The 27,824-nt window shown below is 46.1% G+C and overlaps 2 protein-coding genes across 3 annotated transcripts in view; one reads left to right on the forward strand and one right to left on the reverse strand.

The window, feature by feature from the left end:
- The window catches only part of LOC142216657 (intermediate filament protein ON3-like), a 22,298-nt gene extending 5,458 nt beyond the window's left edge, over positions 1-16,840 (reverse strand). For both annotated transcript variants that reach the window (XM_075284651.1, XM_075284652.1), the window contains exons 1-6: positions 16,530-16,840; positions 5,089-5,297; positions 4,592-4,652; positions 4,166-4,261; positions 1,092-1,256; positions 757-882 (exon numbers count right to left, since the gene is read on the reverse strand). In XM_075284651.1, the coding sequence (XP_075140752.1) occupies positions 757-882; positions 1,092-1,256; positions 4,166-4,261; positions 4,592-4,652; positions 5,089-5,297; positions 16,530-16,817 (945 nt within the window). In that variant the 5' untranslated portion in view covers positions 16,818-16,840. The remainder of the gene's footprint in view (positions 1-756; positions 883-1,091; positions 1,257-4,165; positions 4,262-4,591; positions 4,653-5,088; positions 5,298-16,529) is intronic.
- Positions 16,841-17,733: 893 nt separating this feature from the next.
- On the forward strand, positions 17,734-27,499 carry LOC142216662 (keratin, type I cytoskeletal 18-B-like). Its single transcript, XM_075284659.1, has 8 exons — positions 17,734-18,124; positions 19,046-19,128; positions 20,490-20,646; positions 22,646-22,810; positions 24,604-24,729; positions 24,941-25,161; positions 25,518-25,546; positions 27,402-27,499. The coding sequence occupies exons 1-8, from the start codon at positions 17,747-17,749 to the stop codon at positions 27,491-27,493; spliced, it is 1,251 nt and encodes a 416-aa protein (XP_075140760.1). The 5' UTR covers positions 17,734-17,746; the 3' UTR covers positions 27,494-27,499.
- The last annotated feature ends 325 nt before the right edge of the window (positions 27,500-27,824 follow it).

Here is a 27,824-nt window from a genome sequence, read left to right on the forward strand (position 1 = left end):
GTGCCTGGCATTATATGGGGCGGTGTGCCTGGCATTATATGGGGTGTTGTGTGCCTGGCATTATATGGGGTGGTGTGCCTGGCATTATATGGGGCGTGTGCCTGGCATTATATGGGGCGTGTGCCTGGCATTATATGGGGCGGTGTGCCTGGCATTATATGGGGCGTGTGCCTGGCATTATATGGGGTGGTGTGTGCCTGGTAATATATGGGGCGGTGTGCCTGGCATTATATGGGGTGGTGTGCCTGGCATTATATGGGGTGGTGTGCCTGGCATTATATGGGGCGTGTGCCTGGCATTATATGGGGCGGTGTGCCTGGCATTATATGGGGCGGTGTGCCTGGCATTATATGGGGTGGTGTGCCTGGTAATATATGGGGCGGTGTGCCTGGCATTATATGGGGCGTGTGCCTGGCATTATATGGGGTGTGTGCCTGGCATTATATGGGGCGGTGTGCCTGGCATTATATGGGGCAGTGTTCCTGGCATTATATGGGGCAGTGTTCCTGGCATTATATGGGGCGTGTGCCTGGCATTATATGGGGCAGTGTGCCTGGCATTATATGGGGTGCTGTGCCTGGCATTATATGGGGTGCTGTGCCTGGCATTATATGGGGCAGTGTGCCTGGCATTATATGGGGCAGTGTTCCTGGCATTATATGGGGTAGTGTGCCTGGCATTATATGGGGCAGTGTGCCTGGCATTGTCAGTAAGGACCGTCTTGGGTACTGTAGACACAATTGGGACCCCTTATACCTGATTCTTTAGGGCCTCGTTGTCGCTGTTGACATGTTGTATCATCCGGTGAAGATCCACCAACTCATTCTTCAGAGCCTTCAACTCATCGCTCGTGCGTTTGCCCTGATTCACCAAATCATCAATCTACGGACAAGGGAATAACAATATACAGAAGTAAAATAGCGCCCCCTGCTGGTCCATGTACAGCTCACCAGAAATCCCAGAATCCCTACATGACACATCCAGGAACACCCACAAGTCCCCCCAGAAGTGCCCAATATGGCGTCCATAAGACCAGGACATGATGGTCACAAATAGTAATATAGTAACTTGTCACACACAGATCCTCTGACCTTGCTCTTGTACCAGTGCTCGGCCTCCTGACGGCTCTTCTCCGCCATGGCCTGGTACTGCGCCCGCACCTCATCCATGATGTGCTTCATCTCCAGGTCACGGCTGTCGTCCAGTTCTACCGTCACTTTGTCATTGTGCACCTGTGACTGCAGCTCCTGGATTTCCTGCAGAAAAAAACACAGAGAAGATAAAACCTGTATAGATAACACCAGTGAGCCATCATTACATCACTACTAACAATGGATGATGTCACAGCTTAGCTCCTCCCCTCCCATAGACCTCAATGTGTCAGCTCTAGAATATTGCTGCCTACAGGCATGATGGTGCTGTAAAGCAGATCACTAAATGCTGTTAAGAGAGAGACTGAGTTTACTAAAAAGGTAAATTATTTTACTTTTTAAGTCATAAAGGTAAAAGAACAGAAAAATAAATAAAAATGAGACGAAACGCCCGGACTGATACATTGTAACAAACTCTCAGGAGCGGAGACAGGCTCGGACTGACCCACCTTTGTACCGGGGAATCCCCCGGTGGGCCCCCGAGCCCTGACTTAAAGTTTTGACTTTTACCAATGCAGATGCATTGGTCGGGGCCCGATCGGGATGGCCAGGGGCCCCAACCGGGCACCTGACCAATGCATCTGCCTCCACACACAGGGGCCCCCATTAGCTGATGCTGAAGAAGTACACATCGGAGGACAACGTGTCTTTCTTCAGCATCAGCTAATGGCTTCTCCCTTCACTTACCTGCAGCTTCTGTCCTGTGAGGTCTCCCCTGCTGCATGCACGCACGCACTTCCTCCCCCTCCTCCTCCTCCTCCTCACACTGAGTCCTGTTACATCGCAGCGTGTGGGGAGGACAGGGAGCCGACTGCTGCTGGAATAGGTGAGTAAACTCTTTGTAAAATCTGTATGTTTAATATGTATATATGTACATTTGTGTAAAGTATGTGTCTTGTATACTGTGTGAGTACTGTATGTTTGTATACAGGTATGTGTGAGTATATACTGTATGCTATAATGTGTATGTATATATGTGTGTGTATATATAGTATTCATACAAGTATATATATGACTTATATGGTATATGAATGTATATAAATGTATATGTGCTATAGTATTGTATGTGTATATTGTATTGTATATGTGTGAGTATATATGGTATATGTTTAAGGCCTGGTTCACATCTGCGTTCGGTGATCTGTTTGGGGAGTCCGCATGGGAACCCCCTCCCCCTTCCCCCCGAACGGATTACCAAACGCATTAGCAAGCGGTGTGCAGTGAAAGTACGCGGACCGCATAGACTATAATGGGGTCCGTGTGCTTTCCACGCGGTGTCCGCATGAGTCATGTGGACAGGAAAGTAGATTGTAAAGTACTTTTCTGTCCGCATGTTGTAAGCAGACACCGCACGGAAAGCACATGGACCCCATTATAGTCTAGGTGTGCTTTCACTGCACACCGTCTGCTAATGCGTTCAGTAGTCTGTTTGGGAGGGTCCCCATGTGGACTCCCCGAATGCATTACTGAACGCAGATGTGAACCAGGCCTGAGTGTGTAGGTATATAGTGAGTGCAATCCCATCCACACATTGCAGAAAAACACACACGGCGGACACACTGCAATTTCCAAAACTGTTGCGGTTTTGGAAATTGCAGCATGTCACTTATATCTACAGAAACACCTGCAGTTTCACTATAGGTATAAGGCTAAGTTCACACAGGGTTTTTTGGTCCGGAACCTGAGGCAGAGGCCGCCTCAGGTTCCGGACCAAAAATCGGGTAGCCGCGACTGGATGCACCGGCATCCAGTCACGCACTCTGCTCCAGATTAGGCCCAATAAATGGGCCTAGATGGGAGGAGGGAGTGTCTTCAGGCTGAATCGCGAGGCAAAACGACCTGAAGAATGAACATCTCGCTTCTTTTTCTAGTAGCTGGAACAAACCGGCTCCCGGAAAAAAGAACTGACCGGCTCCCATTGATTTCAATGGGAGCCGTCTTTTTGGTCAGGATTTTGAGGCAGATACGGCCTCAAAATCCTGACCAAAAATCCCTGCGTGAACTTACCCTAAAGGAAACAAAGTCCTCAGAGGAAACCTCTGCGGAGTTTCTGCAATAAGCACTGCAGGAAAAACTGATGTGTTACCGCCGGGGTTTTTCCCGCAGCGCTTTTTGCTTTGTCTTGCTACATGGGGCTTTAGGCTGACGCTAGGTTCACACTAGTGTTCGGCAGTCCGTTCTCAGCTTTCCGTCTTCTGCATGTAGAAGACAGAAAGCTGTCAGACCGGGTGCGGCGGTGTGCGTTTTATGCTCTCCGCCGCAAAACCGTTTAACCGCTAAGGACAGATGAGTACTCTTTTTTTTATTTATTTGTTTTTTTATTTTACACCTCCCACCCACCACATGAGTTGCTCCAATTCCTGGACAACCACTTTAAAGGATTTATCCATCTTTCTAATATTGATGGTCTGTCCTTAGGATAGGCCATCAATATTACATCTGCGATGATACAACAGCCAGGACCTCTGCAGATCAGCTTTTCCAGGACACTTCAGCTACGAGTAATGGTAACATTTCTAGGAGCCATGCTGTTCACTTGCCATACAGGCTGTAGCAGTAGGTATATGTAGTGCGCATGGTATAGTGCGTGAGTAGCACGGCTCCCAACATGTTATTACCTTTAACCGCCCTGTCTCGGTACCGCTGATCTGCAGGGTCCTGGCGGTGGGCCCCTAGAAACAATTCCACTGGTGGGCCCTAGACATCCCAGTCCGACCCTGAGCGGAGAGATGCGGCCGCTGATGTGTTCAGCTCACAGAGGATTGTCTAGACCTGATACATTGTAACAAACTCTCAGGAGCGGGGAGACGCGGCCGCTGATGTGTTCAGCTCACAGAGGATTGACTAGTTCTAATACATTGTAACAAACCCTCTGCTGTGCTCAGTAAGCTTTTGGTTTCTGGGTATATATAAGGTCTCCATTCACTGACAGGACACAGAGATGTTGATGAGGAAGCGTCGGCGGCTTCTCCGGGGTCCTCGGACTATTAGCCATGATGCCTTTGGTACTTTACCTCCTTATACAGCTGCTTCAGAACCTCGATCTCATCGGTCAGACTCTCCAGCTTGGACTCATTGTCCACTTTGTGGAGATAAGTGTCGTCCAGGTCCTGAGGGGCAAAACCAAAAACTCTCATTATAAAGTGGCAAAAAGACCCTGCCGGTCGAAGGCAGCACCTTCAGTCGGTGAGGATACCCTGGGCATGGGTCTGTGCGGCTACTGGGGGGCCTGGGGCAGTCTTTGGCTTTGGATCAGTCCACGATTATATATAGGTATAATCTAAGTATTATATTGCAACTTTAATACATATTTATTTCCCTTCGTCCCTTGCAGTTCTGCTCATCACCATCAATATTATCCATAGACTTCTATGCAACAGCGCCCCCTCTCCAGTTCTGCCATCCCATGTGATATATCTCCTGCACTTCAGGACATTTACCTTCTTTGTCAGCACAAAGTCATTTTCCAATTGATTCCTTCTGTTGATTTCGTCCTCGTACCTAAATAACACAGAAAATGAAGTAGATTATCGAGGGCCCCGCAATCCCGCCATATGTGATGATGCTGTAATAGAATCTCAATATTTTCTACATCATTGAGTCAGCGCTCGGTATACAGGGCCAGATTATACTGTGGGCGTACAGGGCAGTGGTCCTGCAATTCCTTTTGCTGGGTTTGGTATCATTGTAGTAGATTGTATTTAGCAGTATTATAATGGCACTACTATGTGTGCCCTGTATGGCGGTGTTATACTGGCACTATATGGTGGTATTATTTATAGTGACATTACTGCAATGGATTTCACCTGCACATTGTCAGGGATGGGGTAAGATCTTTCATCATATATATCACTGAAGCTACCCCTGAGCCCCTTCCTCTTATAGACCTGTGACCGCCCTACGTCTACCCCTCTTCCCCCGGACAGGAGGATATTACCGGCTCTTGAGTTCCTCCACCACGGCCTGCATGTTCTGGAGCTCGGTCTGCAGCTTGTCCTTCTCATGTAGGAGGCCATCGATCTGCTGCTTCAGGTGGTTGCTGGACCCCAGCGTGATCTGGTCAATGTTAGACTTATACGTGTCCTTCTCCTTTAAGAGATGCAGCTGGGTCTTTAGGATCTTGTTCTGTCTCTCCAGGTCCCGGACCTGTCAGATATATCAGGATATCAGTTACTGTATCATCTGGAGGATCATCCGTCACTTAATGCATTAATATTATGTTGCAGTTTAGTTGAGCGCCAAAATTACTCAGGACTGCAGTGTCCGACTACAAAGGGTTTTATTGTAGTCGGACCAGTCCTCTGTATGAAGCTGCTTCCGGGGGCCTGTCCGGTGCACAATACGAGGCCAGAAGCAGAAAGCTCATGCATTGTCTAGTGACCTGACGCCATCACTGCAGCTCGGCTCTCATTGAGCAGCTCCATACAGAAGATCGGTCCGGGGTCCAGGTATCGGCCCCCTATCAATCCTATACTGATGTCCCATCCTGAGGATAAGCCATAAGGAGGCAACTAAGTGAAGAAACAGACACTTTTCTTTAATAAACTATATTACAAAGTTTATCTTCACCCGCACTATGGATTTAGTAAAAAAAGAAATAAAAGTTTAGAGACCCTTTAAATCCGCACAGGAGCTGTGAACACAAAACGGGAGAAGCAAATTTGCTTTATTGTATTTTACAAGCAAATGGTTGTAATAGAGGACAAAGCCTTCCATAACTATAGAAGAAATCCTACGGACTGAGGAGACCCCGGAGCAGAATTTCACTTTAGTTTCCATCCGAACAAGTTTTCCCCCTATGTGAACTGTCCGAACCCGAAGTGAAACAAATCTTCAGAGTTTCGCCCCTCTCTGCTCACAGTAGTCAGGCTTGCAATTTTACTTATAGTTCAGATGACAATCAGAAGTTTGCCAATTGTCTATATTATTTTTATTATTTCTCACTAGCAGTACCTGCGACTTCATCCGCGGCCCCCTGACCCCCTGCGCAACCCACCTCCTGCGCACACCCGGGCCCACCGTCCTCAATGCACCTGACCTCTTTCGCCCGCAGGCGCTCCCACGCCCATATGTCTCCCCCGCCGTGGCGCATCCTCTGCCACCAGTCCTGCCCGGGCGCCCCACTGGCCCCTCTCCGTGGCTCGCGACAATGGCCCCTGCAGGTTGAAGACATGCAAAGCAACCCCCGCTGCACCTCTACCACAGTTCCGTGCGGTCCCACCCCTGAACACCTGGCCCCCCTTTCCCTGCTGGACCCCCAACATCCCTTTCCCCCTAAGCCCCCCACCACCACCACCAACAACCCTCTTCATCCCCAGACCCCCAACATCGGAGGTATGGTGCAGAGGTATGTGTCCATTCTCCTGCAGGTGTTCGTCCAGACGGCAAGTTAGAGGTGGCGATACAGCCGTCTGCCGAATGTGTGGTGACACGGGCAGAACTTATGCTAGCTTCACGCTGCTGTCCGGCTTGGTGGCGTCGCTCCGGAGCCGGGAGAAGCCGCCATTTTCTCCAGCGTGGACTTGCCCACTGGTGCCGCCAATGCAATGCCACCAACATATCAGGCCGCTCGGCTTCCCCTGCGGCCTGCCTTCAGACTGCAGCCAAGCAATCGGAGCCCAGCTGAAAGACCTGTGTGATCTCAGGTCCTGCAGTGGAGGCAGAGAGAACGTTCGCCGGTCGCGGTCGGGATTCCGGGTGAGTGTGGGACCTAAGAAGTGGCCTATCTTTCCTTCCTAGTGAATATCTAGGTATGTGCGAAATCTCACCTAAATCCGTACAGGCGTTTGGCTGTGATTGAGGAACAAACATCCAAACACACAAACCCACAAACATCCAAACACACAAACCCACAAACATCCAAACACACAAACCCACAAACATCCAAACACACAAACCCACAAACACACAAACCTACAAACATCCAAACACACAAACTTTCACATTTTAGTAGGATATAGGATAGGATTCGTTCTCATTGCTATTACAGGGATCGGCCACCAGAGGGCGCCAGAGATGAAACCCAATCTTATTATTACTGGATATTTTATAAAATATAAAAAACAAAAAAAACTTTGCAAGTCTTCAGTAGGTGATACCTTTTTTAATGGCTAACTCATAATGATGACAGAATATGACGTTTCGAAGCTTTCCTCTGAGCTTCTTCTTCAGATATAACTAAAAAACACTTTCTAGAGGCTGCATATTTATGTACAACTGGACACAGGGCTAGAATTACAGGAGGGAGGGGGGAAGAGGCTTATTACTATATACTTATAACAACAAACAATCAATTGCCAGATCCCTCAGTTCTTATCTTAATGGCTGTCTTAATGATGTGTATAAAAAGACATAAACCCACGTGAGATGTTCATCCCATTGTCCAACGTCTGGAATAGGGTCATGGCCTTGTACTCATAAATCAGTCGCTGTTTCCTTGATTTAAAGTTCCCTTTTAAGATCAAGATTTTCATGTCATTGGTGATATTATGATCTTCCTGGCAAAAATGTTTTGGCACGGGAAGATCAGTTCTCTGTTGTTTGATTGTATGGCGATGTGAATTAATTCTCATTCTGAGTTTCTGACCGGTCTCTCCAACATACAGATTTTCAGTGGAACATTTGGTGCAAATGATCAAATACACCACATTAGGTGTGTTACAGGTGAACGTACCTGGGATTTTATATTCCCTGTTAGAGTTTGGTATCTCTATCCTGTCAGTGGTCAGTATGTGCGGGCAGGTTTTGCACCTCTTCTGTCCACATGGGAATGTTCCTGTGTTAGTTGGAGGTGACAGTGAGCTGCTAATAATCATATTCCTGAGGTTTGGTGGCTGTCTGTAGCACAGGAGAGGGGGATCTGGAAATATGGATTTTAGACGGTTGTCTTTTTGCAGTAGTGGATGTAATTTGCGTGTGATTCCTCTCAGCGTCTCCAGGTGGGGGTTATATGTGACAACCAGGGGTACCCGAGTGTTCTCCTGTTTGGTATTGTATTTTAATAACTCCGATCTTGGTATTCTGGTGGCCCTGGTGATTTGGTTATCAACTGTTCTTGGATGGTAACCCTGCCTCAAGAATGTGTTTTTGAGGCCCCAAGGTGTTCGTCCCTATCTGCAGGGTTTGAACATATGCGATGGTATCTGATGGCCTGGCTGTATACAATGGAGTTCTTTATGTGTTTAGGATGAAAACTATCCCATCTTAGGTACGTAGGGCGGTCAATTGGTTTCCGATACAGCGATGTCTCAATTTTGTTGTCCTGTATCTTGATGACTGTGTCTAGGAAGTTTATTTCGGAGAAGGAGTGATTGAGCGTCAGGTTGATGGTGGGATGGAACTGGTTGAACTGTTCATGGAAGGTTTTCAGCTGTTCCTCAGACCCGGTCCAAATGATTAGGATATCATCAATGAAGCGATAGTAGGCCCGAGGCCTAATGGTGCAGGTGGAGAGGAAGTCACTCTCAAGCTTGGCCATGAAGAGATTAGCGTACTGTGGCGCCATTTTGCTCCCCATTGCGGTGCCGGTCCGTTGTAAATAGATGCAGTCACCAAAGGAGAAGTAATTGTGAGTGAGGATGAATTTTGTCAGTTTCACCACCGATTCAGCGTTCATACCTCGCTTTTCCATGAAAAACTGGCAGGCATTTATACCGTCCTGGTGTGGGATGTTGGAGTACAGGGATTCTACATCCATGGTGGCCAGGATGGTTCCATCTGGAAGGGGACCTATAGTAGATAGTTTATTTAATAGGTCTGTAGTATCCTGTAGGTAGCTGGCTGTATCCTTCACTAGGGGTTTCAGAGTGCCCTCCACCCATCCAGAGATTTGTTCAGTGAGAGTCCCAACACATGAGATGATCGGTCTCCCTGGGTTCCCAGGTTTGTGCAGTTTTGGAAGCATATAAAAAGTCCCTGTCCTAGGGCTTGCTGGTATGAGGCTGCTTAGGCTTATTGCTCCATCAGATAGGCCGGAGATAACCTTTTTTAGTTTTTTGGAGTACTCCACTGTGGGGTCTGAATCCAACTTGGAGTAGTAGTGTGTGTCATTCAGCTGTCTGTGTGCCTCCTGTATGTAGTCTGATGTGTTCATCATGACTATAGCGCCACCCTTGTCCGCTGGTTTAATGATGATGTCGTTATTATTTCTCAGAGATTTTATGGCCCTTCTTTCCTGGGCGCTGATGTTAGACGGCAGGGCTTTATTTGTATCCAGTATAGTGGATTTCACCATGTGTCTGAAACAGTCTATATAATTATCCAAATCAAAATTTCGTCCAGTTGGAGGTGTCCAATCAGATGTCTCCTTTTTTGCTAAGATTGGAATCTCTGAAGGGGTAGGTTGAGTCTCCTCTGTGTCATCTGTGTCATGAAAATATTCCCTCAGGCGCAGTCTCCTGAAAAAATCCTCCATGTCGCTGCACAGTTCAATTTTATCCATGGTTTTAGAAGGACAAAATGAGAGTCCCCTGGAGAGTACCCCAAATTCTGCTTTGGTGGGTTCATAGGTGGAGAGATTGATAACACAGTTCTGTGTTTATTTTATGTGGATATTTATGTGGATATTTTATGGTATTCTCCATTTGGATATTTTATTGGATGGAAATAATAAGCAGAAAATTAAAAGAAAATACATGGCCGATTATTCAGAGATATCATTGGTAATTCACTAAATGTTGCTGCACTGTATTCACCTAAATCGTCTGCAGAGTCTGTGTAGACCCGATATATACCGCTATATGGTCACCGCATAGTGATAATATCATTATACCTACGTTGGGAGCCCACTTGGACATGTTTGGCGCTCCTGTGCTCTCCCCCTAACTACACCTCTGCTTCTGTCTCTTCATGTCATCCCAGACAGACCTCATAATGGGATCGGGTCCATCTCATCACTGCCAGGACCAGATATTAATAGGATTTACATTTCTCTATGTTTCATTCACTTTGCATTGTCTTAGTTGCTAAAAGGTAATCTATTAACTCTTCCATTTCTAAAAGAATTCTCACTCTGCAGCAATTTTTCCATGCCTGCCTAACACTTTTGCACAGTACTGTATGTGCATCCTTCCACAGGGACTTGTTCACACCAGGTCCCTCATGGCGCAGGGCCAGCTCCTAGGTCTGTGCCATGAGAACTGCTCTGAGGTTACTCATGACCACAAACCCCAGGGCCCGGGCACAGGTCTGCACTGGCAGCTTGGCAGCGTTTACCCGCTGGGCAGGTCCTGTCGGGGATTATCCCGCCGGTGTTTGCTGAGGACATTAGTCACAATAGCCCAGTAATGATATCGGAGCCGGCCATTATTCCTCTGCTGCCACAGTCACTTTCCCACCATCCTGTGTGTCCCCTGCCCAGGATTAGTGCACAGCCCTGCGGTTAGCATGTCACACGGGATCGGACAACATGAACGTGTTTCAAGCCCTGCCAAAGAGAATATTCAGTGGATGGGAAATGACCGGAGGATTTACAGAGGATTCAGGTTTCATGTCAATAGCTGAATCATTGTATAGTGAAGTGTTCTGCCCTCTCTGATGGGTCTTGTCTTACAGATTTTATCTAATATTCTCACAGCTGAGGGTTTGTTACAGTTGTATCCAGTCTAGACAATCCTCTAGAGCTAAACAGTTTGTGCTCCAGACAGGTACAATATATCAGAGCAGGTAACAAACTATCAGGACGGGGAGAGATCTGTGATGCGGATGTGTTTAGCTCACAGAGGATTGTCCAGACTGGATACAACTGTAACAAACCCTCAGCTGTGAGACTGAGTGTCTGGACAGCGTGTGCCCCTCCATTCATTTGAATGGAGATCACGAGAGATAGCTGAGTGCCTGCTGGTTATCTCTGTATATCACCCGCCCTCGCCCTGTGAGTTTACATAGAACTGAATAAGGAAGTGCCCGCTTATTTTGGCTCCAAGAGAGGAAATTGATCATTGGCAGTTATGTTGCAGGGGAGATTCATATTAGCATCCATTTTTAGAGGCAAACAGCTTTGATACAGACACATCGATCTCCATGTAGGCTGATCCTGCGGTCTATGGTCTGATCCTGTGGTCTAAGGTCTGATCCTGCAGTCTATGGTCTGATCCTGAGGTCTAGGGTCTGATCCTGCGGTGTATGGTCTTATCCTGAAGTCTGATCCTACGGTCTGTGGTCTGATCCTGCGGTCTATGGTCTGATCCTGCAGTCTAGGGTCTGATCCTGCAGTCTAGGGTCTGATCCTGCAGTCTGATCCTGTGGTCTAGGGTCTGATCCTGCTGTCTATGGTCTGATCCTGCGGTCTAGGGTCTGATGCTGTGGTCTGATCCTGCGGTCTATGGTCTGATCCTGCTGTCTAAGGTCTGATCCTGCAGTCTGATCCTGTGGTCTAGGGTCTGATCCTGCAGTCTAAGGTCTGATCCTGCGGTCTAGGGTCTGATCCTGAGGTCTAGGGTCTGATCCTGCTGTCTAGGGTCTGATTCTGCAGTCTGATCCTGTGGTCTAGGGTCTGATCCTGCGGTCTAGGGTCTGATGATGCAGTCTAGGGTCTGATCCTGCAGTCTAGGGTCTGATCCTGCGGTCTAATCCTGCGGTCTATGGTCTGATCCTGCGGTCTAGGGTCTGATCCTGTGGTCTGTGGTCTGATCCTGCGGTCTATGGTCTGATCCTGCGGTCTGTGGTCTGATCCTGCGGTCTGTGGTCTGATCCTGCGGTCTGTGGTCTGATCCTGCGGTCTATGGTCTGATCCTGCGGTCTATGGTCTGATCCTGCGGTCTATGGTCTGATCCTGCGGTCTATGGTCTGATCCTGCGGTCTATGGTCTGATCCTGCGGTCTATGGTCTGATCCTGCGGTCTATGGTCTGATCCTGTGGTCTAGGGTCTGATCCTGTGGTCTGTGGTCTGATCCTGCGGTCTATGGTCTGATCCTGCGGTCTATGGTCTGATCCTGCCGTCTAGGGTCTGATCCTGCGGTCTGTGGGCTGATCCTGCGGTCTATGGTCTGATCCTGCGGTCTAGGGTCTGATCCAGTGGTCTATGGTCTGATCCTGCGGTCTGTGGGCTGATCCTGCAGTCTATGGTTTGATCCTGCCGTCTAGGGTCTGATCCTGCGGTCTGTGGGCTGATCCTGCTGTCTATGGTCTGATCCTGCGGTCTAGGGTCTGATCCAGTGGTCTATGGTCTGATCCTGCGGTCTGTGGGCTGATCCTGCAGTCTATGGTTTGATCCTGCCGTCTAGGGTCTGATCCTGCGGTCTGTGGGCTGATTCTGCGGTCTAGGGTCTGATCCTGCAGTCTAGGGTCTGATCCTGCAGTCTAGGGTCTGATCCTGCTGTCTAGGGTCTGATCCTGCTGTCTAGGGTCTGATCCTGTGGTCTGTGGTCTGATCCTGGGGTCTAAGGTCTGATTCTGTGGTCTAGGGTCTGATCCTGCTGTCTAGGGTCTGATCCTGCGGTCTATGGTCTGATCCTGGGGTCTAAGGTCTGATTCTGTGGTCTAGGGTCTGATCCTGCTGTCTAGGGTCTGATCCTGTGGTCTGTGGTCTGATCCTGGGGTCTAAGGTCTGATTCTGTGGTCTAGGGTCTGATCCTGTGGTCTGTGGTCTGATCCTGCGGTCTAGGGTCTGATCCTGCGGTCTATGGTCTTTGCAGCAGTCACTTCATTAGTATTATAATAGCAGATAACGCCTCTGTAGAGTCGCTGAGTCATCATTACATCACTACAGACAATAGATGATGTCACATCTTATCTCCTCCCCCTCCCTGCACTGAGCATGTCTAGAAAACTCTGTCATAGACCTCAGTGAGTCGCCTGCAGTTGAAATCAGGACAAACCTCCTGCTGACCAGGACGGCACCCGGAATCTGCGACTGTCCCTCTTAATCCAGGACATTTGTGAGTTATACAGGATCATGCCCAGAAAATAGAGAGAAAAATCTACACCTGAAAATAAAAACAGATTAGAAAAAAATGTGATCGGTTTCATTATCCGGGATTATTAAATAAATAAATAAGATTTAAGATCTATGGGACTGAATGACGGCAGTGCATATGGTCAGGGTACATAGGTGTCTATCTCTATAGGTGCATGTATTTATATCACTGTTTGCAGGAATTGATCAATACTTCACATCCGTTCCAATATCTCAGCAGACCTTGAGGAATTGTCGCTATGACAAGAAACGTTGTCGGCCATGTCTGATTGTTGGACTCAGGATTTTGCCGCAATAAAGAATCAGATGAGAAATTCCTGCCAGCGATGTGTTAAAGATTGTGTTCCCTGACAGCAAGCAGAGATCCTGAAAATAGTCAGACCAGAAACACCTACTCTAGATTCACACCTGCGCCCCTTTTATATTGTTTGGGTCCACTTGGAGACCCAAAAAAACAGAAACCCAATCCGCATCAAAAGCGATTACTCAGGGAAACTAGATTATAATGGGGATTAGATACACAGCACAGCAGGCAGTATCACACGGGATAGGATTAGATACAGCTCAGTATACAGTATCACACAGGATAGGATTAGATACATAGCTCAGTATACAGTATCACACAGGATAGGATTAGATACACAGCTTAGTATACAGTATCATACAGGATAGGATTAGATACACAGCTCAGTATACAGTATCACACAGGATAGGATTAGATACAGCAGCTCAGTATACTGTATCACACAGGATAGGATTAGATACATAGCTCAGTATACAGTATCACACAGGATAGGATTAGATACACAGCTCAGTATACAGTATCACACAGGATAGGATTAGATACACAGCTCAGTATACTGTATCACACAGGATAGGATTAGATACACAGCTCAGTATACTGTATCACACAGGATAGGATTAGATACACAGCTCAGTATACAGTATCACACAGGATAGGATTAGATACAGCTCAGTATACAGTATCACACAGGATAGGATTAGATACATAGCTCAGTATACAGTATCACACAGGATAGGATTAGATACAGCAGCTCAGTATACTGTATCACACAGGATAGGATTAGATACATAGCTTAGTATACAGTATCACACAGGATAGGATTAGATACACAGCTCAGTATACAGTATCACACATGGTAGGATTAGATACACAGCTCAGTATACAGTATCACACATGGTAGGATTAGATACACAGCTCAGTATATAGTATCACACAGGATAGGATTAGATACACAGCTCAGTATACAGTATCACACAGGATAGGATTAGATACACAGCTCAGTATACGGTATCACACAGGATAGGATTAGATACACAGCTCAGTATACAGTATCACACAGGATAGGATTACATACACAGCTCAGTATACAGTATCACACAGGATAGGATTAGATACACAGCTCAGTATACGGTATCACACAGGATAGGATTAGATACACAGCTCAGTATACAGTATCACACAGGAGAGGATTAGATACACAGCTCAGTATACAGTATCACACAGGATAGGATTAGATACACAGCTCAGTATACAGTATCACACAGGATAGGATTAGATACACAGCTCAGTATACAGTATCACACAGGATAGGATTAGATACACAGCTCAGTATACAGTATCACACAGGATAGGATTAGATACACAGCTCAGTATACAGTATCACACAGGATAGGATTAGATACACAGCTCAGTATACAGTATCACACAGGATAGGATTAGATACACAGCTCAGTATACAGTATCACACAGGATAGGATTAGATACACAGCTCAGTATACAGTATCACACAGGATAGGATTAGATACACAGCTCAGTATACAGTATCACACAGGATAGGATTAGATACACAGCTCAGTATACAGTATCACACAGGATAGGATTAGATACACAGCTCAGTATACAGTATCACACAGGATAGGATTAGATACACAGCTCCGTATACAGTATCACACAGGATAGGATTAGATACACAGCTCAGTATACAGTATCACACAGGATAGGATTAGATACACAGCTCAGTGTACAGTATCACACAGGATAGGATTAGATACAGCTCAGTATACAGTATCACACAGGATAGGCTTAGATACACAGCTCAGTATACAGTATCACACAGGATAGGATTAGATACACAGCTCAGTATACGGTATCACACAGGATAGGATTAGATACACAGCTCAGTATACAGTATCACACAGGATAGGATTACATACACAGCTCAGTATACAGTATCACACAGGAGAGGATTAGATACACAGCTCAGTATACAGTATCACACAGGATAGGATTAGATACACAGCTCAGTATACAGTATCACACAGGATAGGATTAGATACACAGCTCAGTATACAGTATCACACAGGATAGGATTAGATACACAGCTCAGTATACAGTATCACACAGGATAGGATTAGATACACAGCTCAGTATACAGTATCACACAGGATAGGATTAGATACACAGCTCAGTATACAGTATCACACAGGATAGGATTAGATACACAGCTCAGTATACAGTATCACACAGGATAGGATTAGATACACAGCTCAGTATACAGTATCACACAGGATAGGATTAGATACACAGCTCAGTATACAGTATCACACAGGATAGGATTAGATACACAGTTCAGTATACAGTATCACACAGGATAGGATTAGATACACAGCTCAGTATACAGTATCACACAGGATAGGATTAGATACACAGCTCAGTATACAGTATCACACAGGATAGGATTAGATACACAGCTCCGTATACAGTATCACACAGGATAGGATTAGATACACAGCTCAGTATACAGTATCACACAGGATAGGATTAGATACACAGCTCAGTGTACAGTATCACACAGGATAGGATTAGATACACAGCTCAGTATACAGTATCACACAGGATAGGATTAGATACACAGCTCAGTGTACAGTATCACACAGGATAGGATTAGATACACAGCTCAGTATACAGTATCACACAGGATAGGATTAGATACACAGTTCAGTATACAGTATCACACAGGATAGGATTAGATACACAGCTCAGTATACAGTATCACACAGGATAGGATTAGATACACAGCTCAGTATACAGTATCACACAGGATAGGATTAGATACACAGCTCCGTATACAGTATCACACAGGATAGGATTAGATACACAGCTCAGTATACAGTATCACACAGGATAGGATTAGATACACAGCTCAGTGTACAGTATCACACATAATAGCTGCAGATATCTATCAGTCATTGTCTCCTCAGTTACTTGTGTAAATCAGCCATAAAATAGTAATATTGATGACCCTAAACCATAAATTCTTCTTTATCTGTCACTGTTATTTCGCTCCTCTCCACAGTCGGAAGTGGCTGATAACAGGAAACAACAGCTTGTATTCAGCTGCACTGCCACTACTACCTGTTACTACCCCCTACACCGTTACCTTGTCTATGAAGTTGACAAACTGATTGTTCAGCCCCTTGATCTGCTCCTTCTCCTCATTCCTCAGCTGATGCAGTTTGGGATCCACCTCCAGATTGGGGAGAGAGGAGAGCAGGAACGTGCTGGACCCCGGGGTGACCCTGGAGAGGTTCAGGCCGCTGACAGCTCGCTGCATTCCAGGCTGGTAGCCGCTGCTTGCCCGGAACATGGTGGGCCTTCCTGACAGTGAGCCTTGGGACCGACTGCTGAACCCAGTTCTGGTGGCATAGCGGCTGTTGTAGAGACTCATGGTGGCGGCGGCTGACAGCTAGACGTGTAGGACTGTGGATGTGACACTCAGATCTGTTGGCTTTTCCTTCTCGTGTATTGACATATTATTTGTATGAAGGTTCCTCCTCCAGAGGTTGGGTTGGATCAAGTCTCCAGCCCAGACCCTTCCCCAGATGTCTCCACCTTATCAGCAAACACTTCATTCTCCTCCTGTCTCACCTCGCCCATTATGAGGTGCAGACCCCAATGACGGCTACAATAATATATTGCAGGGTGCATTGTTCTGCTGCAACTCTGCATAGGACATGTGATGGATTTTAAGGACCTCAGAGGTGGTCCCACCAGGGGGCTGCACCCAGTGACACACACAGGTTACTTGGGCCTCCCGCATAAAATAAATCTGGGGGTCCACCTACAAAATAGACCATAGTACCCTTCATGTTTGGACTTAGTCTAAGTCATCTTATATAAGTTCTGGAAATCCCTTCTCTGGCTCTTAAAGAGAACTCGCTCCCTAATGCCTGGAATGTTAGACAGTAACATTGTTACAATTTTGGATACAGCTTTTAAGCCAAGGATTGGTGGACATAAAATATACTGATCAGTCTTCCTGGCTTTGGCTCAAAAAATAGCACTTTGTGTGTTTACAGCCCTAAGGTGGAATTCCAGCACATGGGGTGTCCTCTACAGAACCTTCCTCCTCCTCCTCATTAATATTACTGTACACACCACCTGTATACATGTCGGCCCAGCCTCAGCTGTGCTCAGTCCTGGCTGCACGCCTCAGCTGCTAAGTGTCCATACAATCCCCGGCTGAGCTCCTGCTGCAATAACTCTCTAGCCCGGCCGCCTGCACAGGAGCTCCTGTATATCTCTAAGCACCTGCCAGGTGAACCCTGACTTGACTAGTCTTCTAGAGTTTTATACCCCCCACACCTTGCCATCTTCATGTCTTTCCAAATGTCTTCTGGTTCCCCAAGTTGGCGCAGTAGCTCCTCTAGCCAGATTGGTGGTGGGGATTTCAGGGTGTCGTCCTCCAGGCTACAGTCGTTGCGTTCTGGTATGGATCTGTCAGCAATGAGATCCGTTATGGAGTCGTCTCTCCCGTCCCTGCGCACCGGGATTGAAAATTTTGTGCAGAATAACCATCAGGAGATCATGCAAGAGCTGAACGAACGTCTGGCCGGGTATCTGCAGCGCGTCCGGCGTCTGGAGGAGGAAAACCGAAAACTACAAGAAGAGATCGAGGATATCTCTGCTAAGAAGAACCCGGCACCTCGAGACTGGGAGACTCACCAGGCACCTCTGCAACAGCTACGAAAACAGGTGAGACCCTCGGTGACGCTTCTGGTGGGTGTGGGTAAGTCAAAGAAAAAATGGAACTCGGGGGTCCTGGGTTTTGCTGCAAAAACTCTACCAGCCAATGGCAATGTTGTCAGGTTGTCACTGAACACCGTGTATGATAATGTGGTGATATAATGTAATATAATTACATCATTAGCAATCAGCATGACACATAATAGCGCCCTCTACAGTGTGCACTTATTACTCTACTGTCCTTTCCTGCAGACCCACAGGCATAAGACCCGAATGTGACTGTACAAGGGGGAACCCTCAGATACAGCCAGACATGGGTGGTTGGTACATGTGATCAGGTCACGTCCTGTATATCTTTATGTGAGATATATAGAGAGAAAGATCCACCACACAAAAATTTGGATATTACCTAGTGTCAGGTGTGCAACATTTATCATCGAGTTGTGATATCATTTCTTCTGCAGTCAGATATTACCGGCATTGTGCTTTGTTTGCACACAATGTGCGGTCTGTTTTCTGATAGGGAATGCAAAATACAGGAGGGGCGGAATAAAAGAGCATCCGAATAGGAGACACATAGGGGTAGATCTGTCTGTGGCGTATTCCACGACTCCTGGGACCTGTGCACTGGCCAAATAATACCATTGTATACTGTGCATATAATATTACTATATACTGTGCATATAATATCTTTGTATGCTGTATAAATAATATCACCATATACCTTATATTCAGAGCTGCTTTCACCATAGGTCTATAAGATCACTTTGGTGGCGGGGACACCCGGGTCTCTTACTCTTACTCTGCACCTGGTATAGGGTATCTAATTATTCTTATATAAGGCGACTTTCACATCTGCCTTGCAGTAAATATTGAGAGATTTATTTGCATTGACTGTCTAATATTTTATTTTCTGGGTTCCTTTTGAAGATGGAAGATCTAAATATGGATAACGCCAAGCTCCTGCTGCAGATTGACAATGCCAGGCTGGCAGCGGATGACTTTAAAGTGAAGTAAGTAGCTGGCGATGTACACATCCATTATTCACTTCTGGAAGGAACTTTGCACCTTGTATCTTAATCTGCACCTCATACCTTACTCTTAGCCCCCTTGCAAATGACTGAACGACTGGTCTGTGCGCTACCAGGTTTCTCCCGGATAGCACACTGACCCATTCATTTCTATGGGCCCATACATATGAATGGCACGGTCACGTGTGCAGGCTGAAAGTTTGGGCTGCAAAATATGGAACAGATCCTATTCCTGTCTGATTTTGTGGCCCTGTTCATTGAATGAAATGGGCCGCAGAAGCAAGGACGTTGCACGGGTGGCACAGGGGTAACATCCGCGTGTCCCCTGTGCGCCGCCCATGCCGTTCATTCACAGTAGCTGGTTAGCACACGGTCGTCTGCCACTGGTTTTACTCTGCACCTGGTATCCTAATCTTAGGGTGAATTCACACGGAAGAAAATGGCGTTGAATTTGGTGTGGAATCTGCGTCAGATTCAGCGCTGAAAAAAAAGCCTCCCATTGACTTTAATGAGTTCATTTTTCTGATAGTCTCTGCCCTTAGGAGGAGCAAGGTCACCAGCAAAACAGACTATAGGTGACAAGGACCCTGCCAAAACAGCTTCAACAATAATATGGCCTTCATACATGAAATGTATATGTAAAGGGGCTCTCTCTCCTAATTTAAGCAGTATGAGATAGACATATTGCTGAATAGCCTTTAAAATGTCTATTCCGGCCCCGCTAATCATTTTATAAAAGAGCAGCCCGTTGTTAAGTTTAACCTGAAAAACATATATGTAAATCGTACTTACCATGCACGGTGGGCGTTTCGTGCACTCCTCCACGTCATCCATCGTTGACGTCCTCCTTTGGATTCTTGTTGGTCAGACATCCTCCTTCTTTTGCGATCTTCCGCCTCCATCAACCTTTCTTCTGGCCGTTTTCAGCTAAATCCCCTGAGAACTACAGAAAAATGGCACCGGAGCGTGTGCAGTAGTGCTCCGGCGCCATTTTTGTGTAGTTCTCAGTGGATTTTGCTGAAAAGGTTGAAAGGAAGAAAGGTTGATGGAGGCGGAAGATCGCAAAAGAAGGAGGACGTCTCACCGACAAGAAACCAGAGGAGGGCGTCAATAATGGATGACGTGGAGGGGTGTGAGAAACGCCCACCGTGCATGGTAAGTACGATTTACATATACGTTTTTTAGGTTAAACTTAACAACGGGCTGCTCTTTTATAAAATGATTAGGGAGGCCGGAATAGGCTATTCAGCAATATGTCTATCTCATACTGCTGAAATTAGGTGAGAGAGCCCCTTAAATCATATGTGACCTGTAATACCCTGATACTATTACACTGACTATAGGCTGGAGGCAGAACAAGTTATCTGTGATGGAGTCCACAAAGACACACAGGGGCTGCGCAAGATGATAGATGACACCAACTTCCTGAGGATGAAACTGGAGTCTGAGGTAGAAACCCTGAGAGAAGAGCTAGCCCATCTTCATAAGGATCACAAGGAGGTATGTACAAGATAATACTGCCCCCTATGTACAAGAATATAACTACTATAATACTACCTCCTATGTACAAGAATATAACTACTATAATACTACTCCTATGTACAAGAATATAACTACTATAATACTACCTCCTATGTACAAGAATATAACTACTATAATACTGCTCCTATGTACAAGACTATAACTACTATAATACTGCCTCCTATGTACAAGAATATAACTACTATAATACTGCTCCTATGTACAAGACTATAACTACTATAATACTGCTCCTATGTACAAGAATATAACTACTATAATACTACCTCCTATGTACAAGAATATAACTACTATAATACTACTCCTATGTACAAGAATATAACTACTATAATACTGCCCCTATGTACAAGAATATAACTACTATAATACTACCTCCTATGTACAAGAATATAACTACTATAATACTGCTCCTATGTACAAGACTATAACTACTATAATACTGCTCCTATGTACAAGAATATAACTACTATAATACTACCTCCTATGTACAAGAATATAACTACTATAATACTACTCCTATGTACAAGAATATAACTACTATAATACTGCCCCTATGTACAAGAATATAACTACTATAATACTACCTCCTATGTAAAAGACTATAACTACTATAATACTGCTCCTATGTACAAGAATATAACTACTATAATACTACCCCTATGTACAAGAATATAACTACTATAATACTACCTCCTATGTACAAGAATATAACTACTATAATACTGCTCCTATGTACAAGACTATAACTACTATAATACTGCTCCTATGTACAAGAATATAACTACTATAATACTGCTCCTATGTACAAGAATATAACTACTATAATACTACTCCTATGTACAAGAATATAACTACTATAATACTACTCCTATATACAAGAATATAACTACTATAATACTACTCCTATATACAAGAATATAACTACTATAATACTACTCCTATGTACAAGAATATAACTACTATAATACTGCTCCTATGTACAAGAATATAACTACTATAATACTACTCCTATATACAAGAATATAACTACTATAATACTGCTCCCTATGTACAAGAATATAACTACTATAATACTGCTCCTATGTACAAGAATATAACTACTATAATACTACTCCTATGTACAAGAATATAACTACTATAATACTGCCCCTATGTACAAGAATATGACTACTATAATACTACTCCTATGTACAAGAATATAACTACTATAATACTGCTCCTATATACAAGAATATAACTACTATAATACTGCCCCTATGTACAAGAATATGACTACTATAATACTACTCCTATGTACAAGAATATAACTACTATAATACTGCTCCTATATACAAGAATATAACTACTATAATACTACCTCCTATGTACAAGAATATAACTACTATAATACTACTCCTATATACAAGAATATAACTACTATAATACTGCCCCCTATGTACAAGAATATAACTAATATAATACTACTCCTATGTACAAGTATATACTATAATACCGCAGTCTTGTGACTTCATATCTTATCACCTTTTACCATTTATTTATCACTCTTCACATACAGGAGGATTAATCCATCTTGTAAAGTGACTCTCCCCTTGTATAGTATAGGAGTCCTGTTTATTTAGCAGGTGTGCTCCTCATCCGGGATCGGCCTTGTATATACTGTGTGTGTGGTTTTCTTTCATATGACTGTATGTAGCTAGTAAGGGGTTACCTGCACACAAAGGACAATGTTTTTATTTGTATAATAAAGTTGAGTAACTTTGCAAATACTCGGCTTTATGTATTTTGCACATAATTTCAGTTCCAGCTTATTTTATACTCTAATCACACATAGAGCTGCATACAGAACATATCATCTGCCACACAGAACCGGTCAATATTGTGTTGACAGATAGTCTCTTATCATTGATACGTAGTTACGCCCTCTAGTGGTTATTACCTCAATTGTCATTCTATGTTATAGGAAGTGGCGGCCCTGCAGTCTCTGATAGCCAATAATAACATGAAGATTGAGGTGGATGCCCCCAAAAAGCCGGACCTGAATCAAAGCATTGCCCAAGTCCGCAGTCAGTATGAGAAAATGGCCGAGCAGAACCGGGCGGAGGCGGAGAACGCGTACAAAACCAAGGCAAGACAATTAATGTCAATTCACTGTAAAAAATATGATATAAAGTTATAGTTTTCTTTTTCTTAAAGGGGAAGTACATGATTTTATTGCAAACCGAAAACAAACCCTGCCGCTGCCATCCCCAGGTACAAGGGGCTGTGTTGTGCAAAATTACCCCAAACCCGTTTTAATATGAGCTCTTGGAAGTTGAGGTCCATTATATTGGTAGTCACTATATTACATGTGGGGCACTGTGGGGGCCCCTATACTACATGTGGGGCACTGTGGGGGCCCCTATACTACATGTGGGGCACTGTGAGGGCCACTATACTACATGTGGGGCACTGTGGGGGCCACTATACTACATGTGGGGCACTGTGGGGGCCACTATACTACATGTGGGGCACTGTGGGGGCCACTATACTACATGTGGGGCACTGTGGGGGCCACTATACTACATGTGGGGCACTGTGGGGCCACTATACTACATGTGGGGCACTGTGGGGCCACTATACTACATGTGGGGCACTGTGGGGGCCACTATACTACATGTGGGGCACTGTGGGGGCCACTATACTACATATTGAGTGTCATTATAATACACTAGCATTACCCGTGACTTTGTCTGCAGCCCCGTTCCCGCCTGACACACCTGCAGTGTGACTCCGGCCGCCCCCTATTGCCCTGTGGCCACCGTAACCCCGGCCTCCCCTTCCCACGATGCGTGACCCCTGGCCCCCACTGTGACCCTGGCCCACTCCAAACGCGACCCCGGCCTCCCCCCTCCCAAACCCAACCCCAGCTTCCCGTTCCCCCCCCCTGCAACCCCGGCTCCCCCCACACCATCCCCCCTTCCCCACTGGGGGGCCCTAGCTCGCTACCCCCACCCCTGCGCGACCCTGGCTTGCTCCCCCCAGCGACCCCTGCCCCCACCCATCCGATTCCCCCACCCCCCCACGACCCTGATTCCCCCCTGGGCCTCCCGTACGCCTAGTATCTCAGAGTGCCGCACAGCAGCTGCACTGCGCACAATGGGGAGACTGTGGGTTTGTGAACTTCGCTCCAGTTTCCCCCTCATCTTCCCACCCTCGGGGCCCTCGCGGATTCATTGATCCATGCTGTGCGCCAGGCTCCACCGATGGCAGCGTGTTCGGCACTCCGTATATGCAGCGGCTTGAGACGCGATAGCTCCACCCCCTATGTCGTCCGGTCCAATCTGAGCCCAGCCCAGTGATGGCTCTGCGGCCGGCGTGAGTTTCTCCAGCTCCACCTCCTCCATCGCTTGCTTTAATTGGAGTTCAGCGCGAAGGCCTGGGATGACGTCATCTCAGGTCCTTCAGCCTCCGCCGACCGTGCTTTCGGTGCTCGCGGTTGTGAAAACCGGGAACCTACAGGGATGGTGATGCGCCTGTGTTTCCTTCCGGACGCCATTCTAGGTATGTGTGAAATCTCACTGTAATCCATTCGGCAGTCTCGCCGTGATTTTGGAACAAACGTCCAAACACACAAACTTTCACATTTATAATAGTAGGATTTAGGGCTTCATTACGGAACTGCTGATGGAGTCTCCAAAGTCTTATTTTCTCATGTATCAGTGGTCCCTTCCTTGGGGGTCCTCGGCTCGGGCTTTGGTGATCACTTGGGGATATTTTGCCCGATAAAATTGAGAAATACTGCCCTGGCCAAGCCATATAGCTGGGGTTCAGGAGCTTCAAGCTCGGCCTGTGCCTGTGATAGCGGCGCACCTTCTACAAGTGGCGAGTGTAACTTATTGGAGTATTAGATGACGATTTCGGTTCTGTATTCTGCCGCAGTTCGATGCCCTTTCTCAGGAGGCCAATGTGAACACGAAGGCACTGGAGCAAGCCAAGAACGAGGTGGCCGACCTCCGGCGCCAGCTGCAGTCTCTGGAGATGGAACATCAGACCTTACAAAAGACGGTGAGTAGGACCTCTAGTCATTGGATGGAGGTTGCCGGACACATTTGGTCATTTCCCAGGGGGCCATGTGATCCTGGCTGTCAGTTTATAGTTTTGGGGTGTAGCCTAATTTATCTAAATGTGAAACAATCAATTTCTGTACAATTTTCACCAATTTGATCTAAAACCTTCTGCGTCCCCATAATCTTAATGACATTCCCTACACGTGCAGGTGGACTCTTTAGATCACGTCTTGAAGGACACCGAGGATCACTATGGATCCAGCTTACTAGAACTGAACCGTCACCTGACGCGGCTGCAGGATGAGCTGGCCGCCTGCCGGTCTGACATCGAACGACAAGCCAGGGAGTACGACGCCCTCCTGAACCTGAAGTCCAAGCTGGAGAATGAGATCCACGCTTACCGCAGCCTGCTGGAGGGGGCCACAGACAGGTAAAGAGCACATATGATATATAGGGGGATTTATATAGGAGATTGATGATAGTATATAGCGCTCAGCCATAACGCTGGCCTAGTATTGCAGATATTACTCACATGCCCATTGTAGATGTCAGTGATGGGGTCAACACGGGCAGTCTGATCGCTCCCATGTGCAGCAAACTGTGATGTCCCAACTATTTTGCTACAATAGTCTCAGGCATAGATTGGCCACAATGGTCATGTGATGTCACCTATTACACAGTATATACAGTATGTAGCATGACTGTGGGCTGACAGTTTTAGCAGCTTGTATTCTGTCCTTTATTTTTTTTTCATTTTAGCTAATATTGTGATGTCTTCTGTTTCAGAGATGGTCCAGAGTCCCGGGCAAAAGGAGGTAAGTGAACACTAGGGAAGAAGAAGAAAATAGGGAAAGAAGAAAAGAAAAAATATTCCTAAATGAAGAACTCTTAAGTGTGACGACAGTAGGGGGCGCTGCAAATCCCTGTCACTGATAGAGTGAATAAAGTGAATTTTTGGGCGCAGGATATGATAGAGGGCGAGAAGCTGAGATCTGGGTTATATGGTTTGGAGGAGTAAAATGCAGAGACATCCTGACCGGACTCCGAGGACAGTGAGAGAGTCCTGCTTACCCCGCCCACACTGGATGACTGACAGCGCCTCCTGTATCACTGCATGTACTTAGAAGACTGACACCTGACAAAGTGAATAGGGCCATGTTCTTGGAAGGGATTGGGGCTTATGTTGAGATATGAAAAATAGGATTGTGTCAATATGTTCTACTATAAACCTATGTGACAATAGCGCCGCCCTAGAGGTGAGCTGAAGCTCTTTAACATACTTTGGGGGTATTCATTGTCAGATCCAGTCTTTTGACTGCAGTTAGATACTTTGGTGCCTGCCATATTTTTTCTCCTCTTGCTTCCATCCACCAAAAGCGGTGATAAATTGGGGAGGATGGAGTGGGGGCTGATTAACAAAATTCCCCTGTGTCTAAATAGTTAATGGTCATGTGGATTTTTGGGTAAAATTGCGATATTACTGGCAATTAAGGATTTGTTAGATTTGCATTGAGCCCAGACAATCCTCCACAGCACAGAACAATCTCTAATGTACTGACAGTCTGTTACAATGTATCAGTTTAGGTAAAATGTATCAGACTGAAGGGTTTTATTTCAATCACAAACCCTTCTATTTATGTTGCTTCTTAATTCAAAATGTTAAAATTTAGAATTTAAAAAATGAAATTCCTTTAATCTGCGCATTTGATAATCCAGAAATCCCCTAGAAGTGGAATCCTACTAATATTCTAAATTTTGTGCGTTTGGATGTTTGTTCCACTATCACAGCCAAACGCCTGTACGGATTTGGCTGAGATTTCGCACATTCCTAGATATTTAGCTGGAAGGAAACATAGTCCACTTCACGAGACGCGCACTCCCCTGACAGCCCCGCTGGGACCAGTGAAACGATACTCCAGATCCGCTGTAGGACCTGAGATAACGTCATCACAGGTCTGTCAGCGGCGCTCCCATTGGTGCGCGGCAGGTTCTGGGCGGGCCTGTGGAGAAGTGGCACGGCCCGATACGTCCAAGGCAGTCTGTAGGCGGGCTGGTTTCCGCTGTGCGACCCAGGCCAACATGGCGGCTACTCGCGGCTCCCGAGCGCCGCAGTCATGCCGCCTGGACAGACAACTCTATCAACGGCGGCAGCGACTGTGCAACCTCCCTCAGGAACCGACACAGCTGCGCAGTGGCACTCTGCAAGGGGCAACATGTCCATTGGCTCTGCCAGCGGAGTAAGTAGATCGGGACACTGTAGGGTGCGGGTAGGGTGAGCGAACCGTCATGCCATGGGCAAGGTGCGTGGGGCCCTGGGGAGCCCTGAGGGACTCTAGGGTTCGGGTATGGTCACGGTTGGCCCGCGGGCAAAGCATTTGTGATACTGGGTATTGCGCAGGAGGATGGTGCACAGGACCCACTTTGGTGGGTACAAGGGGGGGGCCCGGCCACGTGAGGCAGCGGGAGCATGGAAGAATGGTTTCCTCTACACGGCTCACCGCCAACCCGCGGATGAAGTCGCGGGCAGATGCTAGTATTTTATATAAACCTCCATGAATATCTGTAATATTTGATCATTTGACTATCCGATGCCTCAATGACCGGATTAAAGGAATTTCACGGCACTTTAGAGATTACTGATGGCTTTTCTCTCCTGCTCTCCCTCCGCAGCACCAAACACTATACAGAAGGTGTCGGTGACCCAGCATGAGATTGTGGATGGAAAAGTAGTCAACGCATCATCCGAAGAAACCATTAAATAAAATGGCGGCGATGGCAGGATTATTACTGTACGCGAGATCTATGAATAAAGGAGAACAAATAAATATTCTTTTGTATTCTGTTATCTTTCCATTGGGTCGGAGTCTGAACATGTTGGTAGTGACAATCTGGTGTCTTTTATCACAATGCCCCATCCTGGATTTCCAGACTATCAGACGCCAGATTATCGGATGTATCGGATCAGTGACTTTGGATTTCATTGCTTCGGATTCTCTTGGGTTATTATAATCCCTGGCTCTATAAATTATGGGGCTATTACAATTCATGCTCCATCTTCCCATCTTCATTTGATCATTTGGGCAGGCGCTCCAT

Source organism: Leptodactylus fuscus, chromosome 8, assembly GCF_031893055.1.
Source record: "Leptodactylus fuscus isolate aLepFus1 chromosome 8, aLepFus1.hap2, whole genome shotgun sequence".
Lineage (NCBI taxonomy): Eukaryota > Metazoa > Chordata > Amphibia > Anura > Leptodactylidae > Leptodactylus > Leptodactylus fuscus.